At 48.1% G+C, this 16,672-nt stretch overlaps 1 protein-coding gene across 1 annotated transcript in view; it reads left to right on the forward strand.

Annotated features, from left to right (window-relative positions):
• The window catches only part of nxn (nucleoredoxin), a 55,752-nt gene that overhangs the window by 30,781 nt on the left and 8,299 nt on the right, over positions 1–16,672 (forward strand). The window contains exons 2-4 of the mRNA XM_030107816.1: positions 11,142–11,259; positions 14,281–14,414; positions 16,507–16,607. Coding sequence (XP_029963676.1) covers positions 11,142–11,259; positions 14,281–14,414; positions 16,507–16,607 — 353 coding nt within the window. The remainder of the gene's footprint in view (positions 1–11,141; positions 11,260–14,280; positions 14,415–16,506; positions 16,608–16,672) is intronic.

Genomic DNA, 16,672 nt, shown 5'->3' on the forward strand with positions numbered 1-16,672 from the left:
TGTGCAGTCCTGAGCTGGAGCAGCCAGAGAACTGATGGTTGTTCCTGTGGAAGCTCGGGCCGACTCCCAGACCTTTTTTATGGCTGCGGACGCAGCGAGGCGTCGCTCCAGGTCTTCTGGCGGAGCACCACACGGCGTTCCAGGGACGCCGCTTGTAGCAAAGTTGACCCGTCTTTACTGTCGGCGCTCCGGAGGTCCGCCGCTGCCAAGCCCAGCCAGATCAGTAGCATCTTTTAAAGCACTTCTCAAAGCGGAGTTGTACAGGGAAGCATTTTTACAACCTGCTTTTATGTCCTTTTTTATCGCGGTTCCAAGCCTGTCTGCCTCCTCTCAGATTATCATTTCCATTTTTCAGTTTGCTTTCATCTACTTGTCTTCACTTTTTCTGTCAGACACCGATGTAAACACGGTGATATCCTATCCCCAATGTCCCAATTAATTTGGTGGTTCAAGACTTTAAACTCTGGAATGTTTTCAGTTTGAATGTTTACCTCTTGTTTTGAAAAAGCATTAAAAAAAAAATCTTTTCTGTTTAAATTGACTCATTAAAGCCTTATTTTAGTCACTCAAAATGCTCGCTAGTACAGCGGCTTCTCCCAGAGACGAGCGTTCCAGCCATGATGGGCATTTGATTTGCATGTTTTGTGCAGCGTTTAATCTGGATCAAGTGAAGCCCCCATGGGGCTCCTCCGTCGGCCAGTGTGTCCCGAAGCTGCCGAAGCGGCGGCTTACAGGAGGACGGATCGTGCGCCTCTGTGGTGAGAAGTGTTGTGGGGGTTGGAATAAGCCAAGAATAAAGCGTGCATGCAGCCGAGGGAGGCGGGCGGAGAGGAGGGGAGCCGAGCGAGATACGAGAGGAGTCCAGATGTACAGCCGGGTCGTAAAATGCACGGGCGCTCCGCAGCTGCGGCTAAACAGATGTGACTTCCAGCGAGCGTTTGATGGGAGGAGGAAGCAGGTTAATGGGTGGATATAACGTGTCCTCGTGTAACCAAACCCTGCAGAGCTGAATGCAGCTCAGGTAATGAGGCAGACAGCGAGGACATCCTTCCCCTCAGGAAACTTCAGCCGTTGTTCTGGGGGGAGGTCGTCTTTGTGCATCACAGCCCCCGGCAGCACTGAGGTGATACGTTTTGAGAGATAAGAAAATATAGACTCCGTTTCTTATGGCCGAAGGGGGCTGCCCATGTTATTTATAGTGCGTGTGTGTGTGTGTGTGTGTGTGTGCTGGTACGTAGGCATGTTCACAGGCCTTGTTGCGCTACATCTGTCAGAAGTCTGTGTTTTATGACGCAGAGCAGAGGCAGGGTGCCACTGTGATTTATGGGGCTCCTCGCCTGCGGTGACGGCTACAATTGGACCAAAAATAGCGTTACAGTATCCTGCCAAGCGTTAGTGTCTCCGCAGTGATTCACCTAATGCTTGGATTTCATTCAGTTTACCATATTTCATGAGATAAATACTGTCGCCTCTCTTGTTCATGATGGGAAAATCTCACAGTAGTCAGATTATTCGTATCGATACTGAAGGGATTACCCGACGATATCTGCCAGTCTTAACCGCTCATCTATACATGCTTTATCTTCAGTAGGATCCTCTCCTGTGTTGTCTCTGGTCATGTTATCAATCACAACCCAGGTTTTTGTATCATGCAGACTGCATGCTGAGCATGCGAGCTGCCCATTATGCTCCTGTTCCAGTCACATCCTTTACTGTCACCTCATGAACCTGGAGCTCCAAGCTGTCCTCTCATTTCCCCTGACGCCCCAGCTTGTTGACTGGATTGCTTCATATTGATCTCACATGTGCACAACATGCAGGTTTGTTGCTGTAAGTATTGGTCTTAACGTGTTGGTGCAGCTGGTGTTTTGTGTGTTTAAATGTGTTTGCTATTTGAATCCAGTTATGAATCCGTTTAAAATTCAAATTGCATGCGTGCTGTTTATTTTCACTAAGTGTAGCTTAATATTGATGGAAGGAAATGCGCAGTGTGTGCAAACCAGCCACTCAAAGATGTTTTGCAGAGATTGAAGTCTGCGGAATTGGGAGCTGCTCTGATTATGCACAAAACGCTGATAATGTGTCTGAAATGTTCCCTTCAAGTTCCCATAAATATTAATGTGTTGTGTTGTTGCGGGATCACGGATTGAGCTGTGGCTCCAGTGGGAGGAGGAGACGGAGGAGGAGGAGTGTTGGGAGTTAAATGTGGGGTCAAACAGAGGTCACAACAGGGAAGCAGTCTAACCCCCCCCCCCCCAGCCTCTCCCAGCGCTCCAGGAAACCGGGGCAGCAGAGAAACGGTAATGTGCAGCAGCCTTATGGGCAGAATTAATGCACGGCTGCTGTCTGCTGAGTGGAGCTAATGGAGCAGCGAGCTCTGAAAGCACACGCGGAACAATCCGGTTGTGCTGAGAGGCTTATTCCAGCGTTGGTTTTGTCTGGTGATTAATTTGTAATGGCTGTAGCGCGGACTTAATGAGGCTGTACGCAGAGCATTAATATGTTTTCATCTGACTTTTTCATATTGGCTTCATCCTGCACTGGATTGTTGCTCAGAGAGAGTGAGTGCTGTGATAACTGCTGGAACAAACAGGTTTAAAAGAAAAAAAAATATATATATATATAATATATATATATATAATACTCTAGATTCCCGTTTCAGAGGGTCAGACTGAGGTAACTGATAGAGCCGGTCCAGCTGGTCCAGGGCCAGTCCAGCCCCGTATCGTCTCTATCTGGGCGCCTGTTTCGACGCTGCAGGCTCGTGGCGGGAGCCGCGAGGCAAAACGATCCCAGAAATCACGGCGCGGAGGGCGTGCTGCGTGCCTCCGTCGTCCGGCGCGGAGGTAAATCATTAGCGAGCTGCACCTTCAGCAGGACTTAATGATTGACCTGCAGAGATTAACCCGCAGAACGAAGATGTCCTGGCTGCAAACATCCACCCGCTCACCGAATAAATACAGCATTTGTAAAAACTGTGACACCGAGAACGTGATACAGCAATCGAAAAAAGTGCAGAATTCCTTTAAAATACAAAAAACATTAAAAGAAAGATTAAAAAACATATTGAATGTTTTATAATTAGTGTTATCGTCAGTGAAACCCCATATATACTGAAAACTTAATCCAACATGCAGTTGGATCACAGGATTGTAATCGTTTGGATTTTTTGACGTCCACCCCTGGTTTTTAGGGCTTTGTGCTGGATTCCAGCTGTTTCTGGAGGTTTCCAGTGGAGTTCTGTGTCGGTGTTTCTCTCCAGCTGTTTTTGCTTTACTGTCTGATCATCGCGATGCGATGAGCTAACGGTGCAGGCAGACAAGATCCAGAACATCTGAATACTTTCACTGGTCCTTTAATCACCCAGACAGACGTGTCTTGTAAATATGCAGGAATATTGTTGCTGTAGTGGCTTTGTGAGTAAACGAACCACTACTGTCTGATGAGCTGAGAAAAGTTCAAAATTGTGCCATAGTTGAGCCTTCAAAAATATGAAAAGTTTACACATTTATCTATATGAGGCTAGTAAATCCTAAATTAAAGATCACATCTCGTTTTGCTTGACATTCTGGTATGTTATCAAAATGTGCATTATTAAATTACACATTGAAAGCATCCTTTAGCACTCATGTTTATAGAGTTAAGTTCACTGAACAATGCTCAGATCGTTGGTATTGTACATTCAGAGTGTGTCCCGTGCTGGAAGGTCGGCCAGCAAACGTTCAGATCATTTTTTTTTGACATTTGAGATGCTTCACTGACAGTTTACCAGGCATCCTCAGCTGATAAAAGGTCATATAAATAGACGGAAGAATAAGTCATCATGTGTGTTGTAAACTGTATTTTTAGGTCTGCAGGAGCAGAGAGCATGCTGTAGGTATGGCAGCTGCTCAAGGAACAGGCCGACGTGCCGAGTGCTTTCATAAGTTTATTAACTGAAACTCGATCTCACTGAATCAAAAATAAGTCCTTGGATTTTTTTGAACTGCTGATGAAGTATGGCTTCTTTCTTCACCAACGTAAACTCAGCTGCGTTCCACTTGCTCTGTCATTTACAGCAGCAATGCAGAATAATCGGAATTCTGGAAGATGAATCACATGAGAAACAGATGCCTGGAGTCACATGATAATCACACACAACCTCCAAAGCGCTGCTGTGTTTCTCATTTCATTATGTGTGCTCAGAATGAAGCATTTTTGTGGTTGAAAATGTCAATTTATTGAGGCTGGAAGAGCAAAGCGAAGAGAAGCTCCAGTTTCTCTGGCCTGTGTGTGTGTTCAGTGTTTGCAGTGTTACTTTGTAATGAAAACAGACATGGATGCACAGAGAAATAAAAAAGCAGCAGGTCTGTGGGTGCAGGGAGGCAGGCAGAGTGGAGAATGCACCCCCTGCCGTCCTGACCTTTGACCCCGCAGACTGCTGGCCTCGAGGGCGGCCCATTCCTGCAGACAGACAATGCTGCAGATACCTATTGAGTCCTGGCTTTTTACTCTTTTACAATCCCCCCCCCCTCTGCTGTTTTCTCTTTTTTTTCTTCTTCTTCACGTGGCAGTCTCTAACGACGGAGAAACTTCTCGCTGTGCGCCGTCCAAGTTTGGATTTAGTGGCTTCATTCAGGGGCGTTGCTTTTGTGCCTCCACACAAGGCTAAAGGAGGGTGGGATGCTGGCCTGCCCTCCCTCGCTGCTCCTGCTCTGTTTCTCTCTCTCTCTCTCTCTCTCTCTCTCCCTCTTTTTGTTGCTGGGTTATTTCCCTCAAAGCCCTCTGACATTCTGGCACCTGTTTTCCCCACAAAACCATTTATTTATCCCTGAATTATTAACTAAGAGACCACTAAGTGTCTGGCACTCGGTGACATGTCCTGACTTTGTGGGGGGGTGGTGCTGGTTGCTGTGGCAACGGGGGGGGGGGATGTCTTTATCAAAAAAAAAAAAAGAAAAAGCAATTTGGCCAATGTCACCCATCTGGAAGATCCGCTCCGCAAAATTGTTCCTGAAATTTTCAGAGATTAATGAAATGCTCCACAGCGGCAGGCTTTTCCATTCAGGAGGCCCGATGTGACGCCCACTGGATGCTCTCAGCGCCGCAATTTTCGGGGAGGAAGCACATTTCCTCATCACAGTGTCTGTGTAGAGCATCACGAGGCCTGTAATGAGCACAGGCTGCTGCGACGGAGTGGCCTGCGCTCCTTTTGGAATAGAGCTGACACTCCAAAGAGGGGCAGAAAAAAAAAAAAAAATGGAAATTCGAAAAACAGACGAGGCAGCAATTTTTAAATTCATGCAACCAGAGCTGAGCGGAGTTGAGTGATTGCAGTGCCCTCAACATGAGAGCGTAGCTCCCGTGCTGGTTTATGTAAGGCAGAGCAACAGACGCATGCAAAACGGAGGGAAGCCGGGGCGCATTAAGAGACAGGTCATCACACGGAAAGGGCAGCGACTCGTGCAGCTGTCACGGCGGTTTTAGATGTATTTCACCACCGGGGGAGCCGTGGCGGGGAAGACTCTCGACCGGGTAAAGCGACAGTCGGGTCAGAGCGGCGCAGATGGAGGCTCCGAGCAGCACACACCACGCTGGCCTGGTGTGGGCTGAAGTATGGCTGAGGAGCGGGAGGGGAGGGCTTTCTTTGTAGCCGTGAAGAGCAGCAACAGCGTTTTGAAGTGGATACAGGCAGTTAGCGAGAGCCTCGGGAGCAGATCGAGCAGAGGCGGGGTGCAGCGCGGAGGAATGCAAAGCCGGAGCTGGCTGCAGGGGCCCGGCCAAGAGGGAGTCGCAGCGGCGAGCAGGCGGGAGAATCCGTCTTCTATCTGTCTTCAAGACCAAAGACTGAGGGGAAAAATGGCGGGATGACTCAAAAAGCTGCCTGCTGACATGTGATGAATGAGCCGCTGCTGCTGCTGTGAGCTAACATGCTAGTTTGAATGCATTGAAACCAGTTCAGAGGATATCAAAGCCGCCCAGCCCACAGATCCTCCTCTGCACCAAGACGCTAAATCTTTATGGTCAGAGCTCACACTGCCTGCAGGCAGCTTCAATAAAAACAGCCTTTTGTTCAGCATGTCATGAGGGGCGCCGTGTGTCCGTCACACAAACGGCTGACAGACAGCTTTGCTCCGGAGATGAGAGGAAACAAATCCGGTACCTGTTATCCGCTCTTCACTGAAGATCATCCTACAAACTGAAGTATTTCTCTTTTTTTCTGAGGATTTTAATCAAACAAAACTGGCGCATGTTTTCCTCTGTCGTCTGTGAATCATCTCGAGCGCATTAGTTGGGGTTTTTTCCCCCTCCTGGTGCTGTAGATTGTGCCAATAATTCGAAGAGCTCATGCAGGGACCATTTTTCCTGATAATAAATACCGCTGAGACTTTCCAACCAGGCAAACTTCCACAAATGCCATTCATTTCAGCTGAAACTCTTTTCATTTCCAGTTATCAGTTGGATTATCACCAATTGCCCCTCATATAACGCTCAAAGATAAAGCTGTGAGCGGTTATCGGCGCAGCAGAAGGATGCTTCTCGTATCCTGTGCTGTCGTGGGCCGACGCTCTTTTGTAGCGGCGCGATTATAATGAAGTGGCAGCCGGCGCGCCTGGCAGCCGCCTCCGGCCTCGTCGGCCCAGGGAAAGCAGATCTGTGTGGAGATAGGACTCCGGCGATCGTAGGTGCATGGGAGATGTTGAGTGAGGAGATCTCTTCCACTGCGGTTCTCTCAGCAGAGTGACGCCGGGCCGCCGCAGCCTGTGAGTGACACAGGCCAGGTTTCACAGCGAGCCGGGCGTTCCCCGAGGCCAAAGCCAAAGCAGATGTGGGAGGATTTTAAAGTTTCAGACCACAGAGCACTGAAGGGTCTCCACCGAAAGTAACCACCTCTTAAAGCGCAGACTGTTTCCATAAAGTGCAGCAGTGCGAAGGAGCATGAAGGCGACCGGCACGCATGACATTAAACATGAACATGTCCACGTCTCGGGCGCCGTTCCTCCTTCCCGTTTCGCTCCCGCTCTCTTATGGGCACAGGTCGAACACGCGCGCAGCCATTGATCCCATCAGGCAGCTCTGAAGTACAATCAGCCTTTCCTTTGATCGCCGAGGCGATGAGATTTCCAGCCCGGGTATCGTCATGCGCGCACAGATCCGCCGGCCCCACACTGAGCCCGTTCGCTCCTCTTCTGGGATATGGATCCGCAGCCATGCGTGATCCAATTAGTATGATGAGCACGGGGCGGAGTGCGAGGCTAATGCTGGCGTGTCTCGGAGAGCAAATGGATTGTTAGTATGGATTTCCAGCTCCCCGGAGTCTTAGCAGTTGGTGGCCTTTCTCCGCAGGGTTATTGGCACAGTTAAGCCAGTGTGTAACTGTATAGCGGGGTCTGCTGCTCGGCCCCGTCGTCACACACTCTCATGATGATGATAATGAATAGGAGTCACTGCAGAGAGCCCCAGCACTGGTGGCTCGCAGTGTTGATCCTCTGAATTTTAATCTACGGACAGCTTAAATGACAGTCGTTGGGGGGGAAAAAAAAAATCTACACTGGTTGGAGTGTAAAGACGTTTCTACATCCCTTTTCAATTTGGAATAACATTATTACGCCGCTTGAGAATAGAGACTCTTGGTGGTTCTTCCTTCTCAGTGAACACGATCCTTCTGCATGGGGTCATGGAGAGAAGCTCCACAAATACAAACCATACACAGCATCATTATAACACACTCTGCAAGGCTCCCGCACCATATGTTCCTGATTCAGACGCACTCTGGACAAGTGGGAAGTAACACAATGAAAATGAAACCTTCGTGACCGCGTTTTATTTGTATTCCCAACAATTCAACCAAAATTATTGTAGTTTTCTTTTTTCCTTAAACATCCAAAACTTTTACTTTAAGAGCAATGAAATGAGAGTTATGATGAAGTAATGCTCTTATTGGATGTTACACCCACTGAATGATTGGAGATCTACAGTAATCACCGTTTCTTGCAAAAATATGAAGCATTTTTGAAATATTTGGTTGTTTTTTTCACTAAAAAGGTTTCATGTGTAAATATCACGATTTATTTTTCAGTGCAGAAGGTAAATCAGCCCTCTGCTCCATCCATCTGTGCCTCAGAGATGATGTGTGCTGATCGGAGTCTTGTGACGTCGTGCTGAGCTTCATCCCTGGTTTTAGTTTTCGATTCCACGCCTGTGAGAAACTGGTCGGTGGTTTCAGATATTATTTGTATCAAAACATTGGTGGGTGACCAGAGCGTGTTGGCCTCAGCTCAGGATGAAGCTGTCAGCGGCGTAAAAGAGAGCAAATAAACCCAACGGTGGACCTGTCCTGAGATCAGAAAGTCCAAAGTGCCTCTGAAGTTTACTAATTGACTTTCTGGTTTTTGCCGGGCAATGTGCCAGAATATTCAGTGACTGGGTTTCCGTTGCGTTTGGACGTTTTTCAGCCTCTGAGCTGAGCTTCCAGGCCGTAGCCTGACTGCTACTGTACAGGTATGAAAGTATGTTGAGGGTTAATCTGATTCCTGGCAAGAACGCAAATAAATAAATGCGTTTGCTGCTCCGTCGTGAAAGCGTTGCTTTAATCTTCTCACAGAGCAGATCAAACAATGCCAGACATGTCCTGAACACCGCTGCGTGACGGCTGAGGCTGACGGGCATCCCGGCCGCTCCTGACAGCATGAGTTATGTGCCCGTTTTTTAACAGCCTATCGTGTCGCGTCCTGTATTTATTGTCTGAGCTCCAGCAGAAATCCTGCAGCTCAACAGTGAACCTGTATTTCAGCAGGGAAATTGATCGCCGACATCTGATCCTCATGTTTTCTATTCATGAGAACAGGCGTAGGAGGAGCTGTTACTCCAAGTGTGAAGATCTTCAGGGTTTCAGGCTTCTGCAGCACCCAGCTGGGATACCTGTTCGATTCCTGCTGCTCACCCCACCCTGTTCGGAGCAGAAATCCATTTGTTGATTGTATGTTGGAAGCAGACTCTGCAACGTGTGTGTGTGTGTTTGTCTTGTACCTTCAAGGTCTATCAGTCGTTGCAAAATCACAGCAGACCTTTCATGCTAAAGAGGGACGTAAACAGTGGAAATGTTGAGCTTCTTTCTGTGATCGGCAGCCAAATCAGCAGGCAGGCGTGATTACAGGACGCAGTGAGCCGGTGCCAAGACAAAGAGGAGGAAGCGCTGCACGGCTCTGTCCTGCTCTCTGGATGCTGCCGGCCTGGAGGAGGTTCACCCCTCTCCTCCTGTTCTCTTTAAATGAAGAATCCTGCATCTATGCTGTCGGAGCATAATGTCACACGGTGTGCGTTAACCTGTCATGCGGTTGTGGATCTAGTGGCTTCTCTTTCAGGATCACAGTAAAGACGATCACTGATTGCAGGGTGGCACTACAGAGCTGGATGTTAGGTTTAAACTCACTAAAATTGTCTCTTTTTCTTTTTCAACTTTCTGAAAAGGAAAAACTAAATTGCCATAACTTTTGTCCCTTTTTCCACGTGTTGTTGCTCGTAGCTGTTTTCCAGTGTTTTCCAGTTGTTTTCCGAATCGGGTTCTCTGCAGGATGGATCAGCTCCCCGCTCTCTGGTCCGTCTCACACATCTTTCTCTCTAATCCCGCCATCAAAACACCGAAGCGGCTGCGGATTCGCAGACGCGCTGTTGGTCTCGTTGGCTTTCGGAGACGGTGGAACTATAAACCCCCTTAACCCCGTCAATTTGTGAGCGCCAGATTGGATTTCCAGAGCGCCGTGTGGTAAAGCTGTCGGTCGGGGCCGACTCTGAAGTTTGCGTTTGAGTGACGTCCAGACCGGCGCGGCCGTGTGTCTCCGGGTCGTCTTGTCCGAGGGTCGCAGCGTCTGACCTCTGTGTGGTTGACCTCCTCGGTGAAGCGCGTCGTCTCTCCGGAGGTGAACGATATGAGTAAAACATCCCGTTGGCCAGTGTTCCTCCTCCTCTCTCCTTTGTTTTGGGGACTCGCAGTGATGAAGTCACTGATTTCACTGAAAAGAAAGAAACTGAAGTTTTTCACCAGCCTGCAGCTCCACAGAAACCGAACTCCACTCAGCCCGAGCAGAGCGGCGCTCGCTCCATTTGGCTGGAAAACCTCGTGGAATCACTCACACTGTATTTCATCACAAAGACACTCAAGCGTTTGACTTCAATTTTAATGATCTCAACCGTCTGTTAAATCTGTCTTGAGTCTTCTTTTGGGCAACATCAGTCATCACGTCCTACTTTCTAATGTCACTTTTTGAAGTCAGACTGTGAAGAAAATATGTTCATTTCTTGAACAAGCAGATGGAAAATTGTTTCTATTATAGGAGTAAATGGCAAAATATCGATAAAGGTGATGGAAAGAAAAAGTCTGAGTGGTGAAAACTGTTCGCTGGGCGGTGAAACGTCTCTCTGGTTCGTCTTGCGGGCGCCTCGTTTCCCTCTCTCGTCTCTGAACTTCTGAGGCTGCTTTCTGGATTTAATGTGACACGAGCGCCGCTTCTTCTGTAGCCGGCGAAGCGGCAGCAGCAGCAGCGCTGCGCCGCTCTTCACAAGACGCGGCTATTTTCTATTCACAGCGTCGGACCGCGCCTCTGATATGCAAAGCGAGCTCCAGAAAATGCTTGATCTGCTCTTTGATGTTAAGGACTACACTGATCGCTGAACTCTGTGAATGCTGTCAGCTCGTGCGCAGATTTCTGGCTGCATTGAGATTTTTTTTTCTTTTTCTTTTTCTTTTTTTTTTTTTTTTACTTTATTGGGCTGTAATAACATCAGCTCGTCGTATAAATGGTGTTACGCTTGATTTTTAAGAGCGGCGAGCGATCGTGCACGCCTGTTAAATGTATGAAGCGTATGTGCTGCTTTTATTCGTAGCGCAGCAGGAGCAGTGTGAGTTTCCTCCAATTCGGCCTCTTTAAAGTACAGCAATGTGCTTATCTCCCTCCGCCGCCGCCGCCGCCGCCGTACTACTTCTGCTGCATTCAAGCCCTCATGTCTCTCCTTTCACCAGCTGAGCAAGTCTTCATGCATTTCGTATTTCTTACTTACCCTGTCGTCTTCCAGGTGAACATGCTGCTGCTGCAGAGATGAAATCTTCCACCCTGCTCTGAAATTGATATAATTTGCATCTCCCGTCCCCTGTGTCTCTGCAGATGAAGCTGTGGAACAAGTACAAAGTAACCAGCATCCCGTCCCTGGTGTTCGTGGACGCCGCGACGGGGAAGATCGTGTGTCGGAACGGCCTGCTGGTGGTCAGAGACGACCCCAAAGGTGAGCCCACACGCCCGTCCACAGGCCTTGGCGCTGACTTATTTTTACCGCCCGGCCTCAAGCTGCTCCACTTTAATGGCGAACCTTCACCCCGACCACCGGCCCTCCGGCCCTAAAAACAGCCACGCTTTAATGAGGTAATAGGAGCACATTGTGGGGTCAGAAGGTCAAGACGATGCAGATAAATCCACCTCACATTTAGCCTGTCACGGCGGCGTCGCCCTGAAATATCCGAGGTGGCGTTAAGCTTTTGTCCGCTGCAGCGCGTTAGCAGCAAAACCAGCCTGCTCCACCTGCCGCTCCCAGGTCTCCCGTAAAGCAGCAGCAGGTAAACATCCCACTTCCCCCGAGGCGAACGGGCAGGAGCGAGCAGCTCGTCCTGTTATAATTATTATGATACAAACTGATGCTTCCGTGACAAAACACCACTAATTTTCAGCAGATGGTTAGAAAAACCCAGTCAACCCAGGAAATAGTGTAATTAACCGGCAGGAGAAAGAACGTGGACTGTTCGGAATTCTCTGGTTTTCTGCATCAATTAGTCATAAAATGTGATCGGATGTGGATATTAGTGGCAAACACTAATGGCCTGACCTAATACCACACAAACAATTCTAAGATTTAATTTCACTGTTGAGCCGAGCCATTAAATATTCATACAGTTGGCGGAAAAGGTAAGTTAATCCTTATATTTAATGAGTGGATGAATGTTTGGCAGCAGACTGGTCTTCCTCGTGTTTCCTGCAGCTGCTAATCAGACCTGGAACCATCTCCAGACCGTCGTTCCTCGCAGAACTGCTTCATATCATCGGTATTCTCAGGATGGCTGATTGTCATATTGATTAGACTCTTGGTTCTCTAACTTCTGACTCCAATTAGCCTTTTATGGAGTCGTTGGTTTTTCCACCAGCACTGAGAACATGTTTTAAAAGTGTGATGAAGATATGCTGTGTTACCTCTAATTGTTTGTGAGGTGTTGTTCAGCATTGTGTTTGCCTGAAGAGATCTGATCACGTCTTCCGATCAGTCACTGCAGGAAAGTCGGAGATTTGACATGCAGCGTGTTGCCAGAGCGTTGAGGGCTTTCAGATAAACAGGAGGTGCTGCCACTCGTCCGTCCGCAGGCCTTTACTGCAGGAGAGGAGACCCAGCCCAACGTCAAAGCAGTGTTTTGTGGGAAATACAGCGTTTGTTTGTTTAGGTTCGCTCCTATAATGAATAAGGTTGGGTTTTCTCACCACTTGGTGAGGAGGGGGAAAAAAAAGCTCACTTGGCACAAAACTCTGAGTTTGAAAGAATGAAATCAAATGTAATAACCGTAGCAGACTAAACTTTCCAGATGTTAGTGGAGCAAACGGATCAAATGCGTCCAATGAAAACTCTCGTTGCAGGATTCATCATTCTCTGAAAACCATTTCCTCAGCGATCATTTATGATGTACATTAATCAGTGAACGTCTGAACTGCTTCACAGGCCGGCATCGTTCCCGAGATTAGCTTTAATACAGCGGCGTGACAACACGACTCCACCCTCCACGTTCTGCTGTCTCTGCTTGAGATGTTTGGATTTAAACAAAGTTTGAAGTTATTCTATAATGTCACTTTTCCTAGCCTGTGTTAAAAAAACAAGAGAATAGGGAGCGTGGCTGCTCTGTGGCAGCGCCACGCTGCAGCCGGCGGACTTGGTGAGGGATGTGATAAACGTCAGTCCAATGAAAGCCGCCTTTTGGCATGTGCTTCAGGTTTCGTTCTTTCTCTCTCTGGTTCTCGGAGTCGTTCCCAACATGGCGGGTCAGTCGGCGCGCAGCAGCCGGGGCTCAGGGAGGGTCGGGGCAGCAGAAAGTTCGCCGTGCACGGGAGGCTGGGAGGGGCAGGTGAACCATTCAGGGCCCTCTGCCTTTCACTCTCCATGAAAGGCCTGACTTGAGTGGCGGCGCACTCGCCCGCAGCGTGAAGATGGAGTGCACTTTCACAATCTGGACAACAATGAAGGGTCCGCGGCGGCGCGGCGCGGACGTGTCGCTCCTGCCTAATGAAGCCCTAGACGGCCGCGCGCACACATAAAGAGGCCATTATGAATCCGCCGGACAAGGTTTTATTTATGATTACCCTGCTTTTTAATTCAGCTGCGCCGAATGCATCTCTGGAGCTTGACGGGAACAATGGAAAACCCTGAAAAGGGAAGGGAAAGTGTGAAAGGGAGCAGAAGGGAAGTATTTCTGACAGCCTTCGTTTGCCGGAGAGGCCCGGCTTTCAGTGGTCATTAAACCTCCTTTTCTTTCTTTTTTTTTTTTCCTTCAGATGTATTTTTCAAAAGCAGAGAGTGAAAATAAAAGACAAATGTGTGTCACTTTTTGTTTTTGGACATACAGGACAGAAACTGAAATAGATTGTTGGTCTCTCAGTGGCTGGATCAGTGCTTTAAGAAATGTCGTCATGTTTTGACGGATCAGTTGTGTTCAGCGTTTGTACACAATCATCAGATCAGAGTGGATTATTAATCTGTTTGACTGTTCATTCACTGTTCGTTCTCAAACCTTTTCACCTTTTAGTTACCAGTGAATTCTGACTTCATATCGACGAGTATTGATCTGATACCACAGCCAGGTTCTCTTCCTTTATAAATGCTTTCTGCTTCGTTTGCAGAGCGGAATAAAATCACTGATAGAATTCGCTGAAGTGTAGAATTTTCTGAACCACTTCCCATTTCATCACTGGCTTACTTGTAAATCATATTGTTGAGCTTTCTAAAGACGCGCTGATCTGGTGGTAGCTGCCACTGGCTCCAGAGACACGGGGTAAAGAAGACCTGCTGTAACATGTTTCCCTGAGCTCAGGTTTCTTTCTGTGATGAGATTCAGGAATATTAATGTCATGTGTGTTAAGAGTCGGAGTGGAATGTATTCCTGTGTGAAGCAGCAGCTGGTCATGCGTGGAGCAGTCGGTCCGCTGCGTCTCGCTCCAGTGAACTCACCTTTTCTTTCCCGTGTGTGTTTCCCGTCCCGCCCGCCGCCGGGTCCAGGCCTGGAGTTCCCCTGGGGCCCCAAGCCGTTTGCGGAGGTGGTGGCAGGACCTCTGCTCAGGAACAACAGGCAGACGGCGGACAGCGGCTCCCTGGAGGGACACTACGTGGGAGTGTATTTCTCGGCACACTGGGTGAGACAGAGACGACCTCGCTTTTTCCTCTTTCCGTCCACCTCGGCTCTGAAAAGACAGGAAGCAGGAAGGAGCGGAGCAGATGAGAGACGAGCAGGAGGCCGACGCCGTTGTTTGGATTGGCGGCGGTGAGCCGTCCCCGTCAGTCCCTCCTCTGCCACCTCTGGAGCGCTCGCCACGCCCCACTGGCATCAGGCCGTTGTCTTTCTCTGCCGGCGGCGCCCGCAGCCGCTCGGCGTCACGACTCGCCGACGCATGAAAGGCGTCAAATCATCTCTGGACTGTCGGGGATGAGACGCAGCGCCGCCTGAACGCTGCCTCGCTCCGCAAAACCCACAGAAATGTGGAAACGGCCAGCCTCAGAGGCCGCTGCGCTTCTTCCACCACATTCCCCTTCGTTACGTCTAAATCCGTCTGCTGTTAAAGCCATATTGAGAACACGCGATGCCAGCGCCTCACCTTGGCATCATTTATTCAGCTACAGGAGAATAATTTTCCTCCTAATCTCCTGGAGACCCTCGGCGGCCCAAGACAGAAATACATGACCTCTTTTTTTCTCTGGCAGACGGTTTTTATTCGGGAGACTGCCAAAATGCAACATGATTCTTCACTTTCTTTCAGTGCTTGATTAAACTTCACCAGCAGTTCACCAGAAAACATGATATCAAACATTAAAGTCATCATAAATACTGTAAGAACACACGCTGGGAAACACGAGGAAAGAAATCCTTCAATTAGTTGTATCTTCAGAGACGTAAATATCAGTTAATCCTGTTTAACTCACTCTCTCTCTTGCTGTAGAATCTGTACTTATATTTTCTAACAGTAATCTGTAGTTAAGAAAGTGAAATCGTATTTGATACATTTGACAAAAAAAAAGGCTTTTTCTTTCGTTAATTTTTCCTATTTTAATCATGATTCCAATGAATCATCTTGAGAAATTACAGCAGAATGAATGAGGGAGAATAACGCTCCTTTCCTCCACAAACTGAACGCCACAAAAATCAGAAGACCAGAGCCTGAATGAGAGAACGGCGGCGGCGCGTCATGTGATGAGCCTGAACACAGTGGTTCGCATCGACGAGGAGCCGAGGAGGAAGGAGGACGAGGTCTAATGAGCCGTGATTGATCGGAGCTTCTCGCGTTCGTCCCGCTGTCTCTCTGTGTTTTATTTAGGTCTGCTTGACACGCTGCGGCCATCAGAACCAGCCTGAGCAGCAGTGCAGAGCAGGTGGCACCGGATTATTTAGAATTTAAAAGATATATATTTAGTGTAAAGGCTCATCATATGAGACTGACATGAAGAACAATGTGAAGCAGCTGTGGTTAGTAGTTGTTATGTGATTTTATGTTTAATCTGGGGTTTAGTGACAAGAAGGTTTCAGTATTTTTCTTTTTTCATCTTTTTTGTTTCATAGTCTGGAAAATTATTATTAGTGAAGCTTTATAATGAATTAAATTTTGGTGTTTCCCTCATTGAGGTTTTGGAGGTTTGCAGAGGAAAACGTCATTCGAGGCAGTTTTCCCAAGCTCCACTTTAACTGATTTAATGGATTTTATATTATTTTCCCCCACAATATCAACAACCAATGCACTTTTGTTAAAAAGGTCTTACATCCAGGCATAATTGCAGTGTTCTCTCAGCGACTGCAGCAGACTGAGTATTATATTATGTGCTAAACGGCGAGCGAGCCTGCCGTGGCCTCCCTGGTAACTTCATATAGCTGGAGCAGAGTACGGCCGTAAAATCAGATCAGCCAGCGGTGATCCAGACCAGGAAATTACAATACAGGCCAATTATTGCTATTAGAATGAGCACTGTGAAAAGCAGACCACATCCTACAGCAAAACATGCTGGAGAGAAATGCATGAGCAGGAATTAAAGTCGTTTTTCAGCCTGTATTGAGCATTTTGTCTCCGTTTCAGTTGAATCCTCCGTCTAGAGGTAAAATCCATGCAGGTCATGAGAACGGGACTCAAAGTTAAATCTTTCTGCAGTCTTCATGATGCCAGTCGTGGCAGCAGACCCTCATGATGTGTGTGTACGTGTGTGTGTGTGTGACTCTGGATTCCTGGTTTCTCCTCCTCTCAGTGTCCACCGTGCCGCAGCCTCACTCGGGTCTTGGTGGAATCGTACCGAACCGTCAAAGAGTCGGGTCAGAAGTTTGAGATCGTGTTCGTCAGCGCTGACAGGTGAGGACGGGTCCCCGCTGCCGACGTTTGCTTTTAACCCCTGGTCTCACCCTGTGTGTTCCTGT

Source organism: Salarias fasciatus, chromosome 14 (genome assembly GCF_902148845.1).
Source record: "Salarias fasciatus chromosome 14, fSalaFa1.1, whole genome shotgun sequence".
NCBI classification, from domain to species: Eukaryota; Metazoa; Chordata; class Actinopteri; order Blenniiformes; family Blenniidae; genus Salarias; species Salarias fasciatus.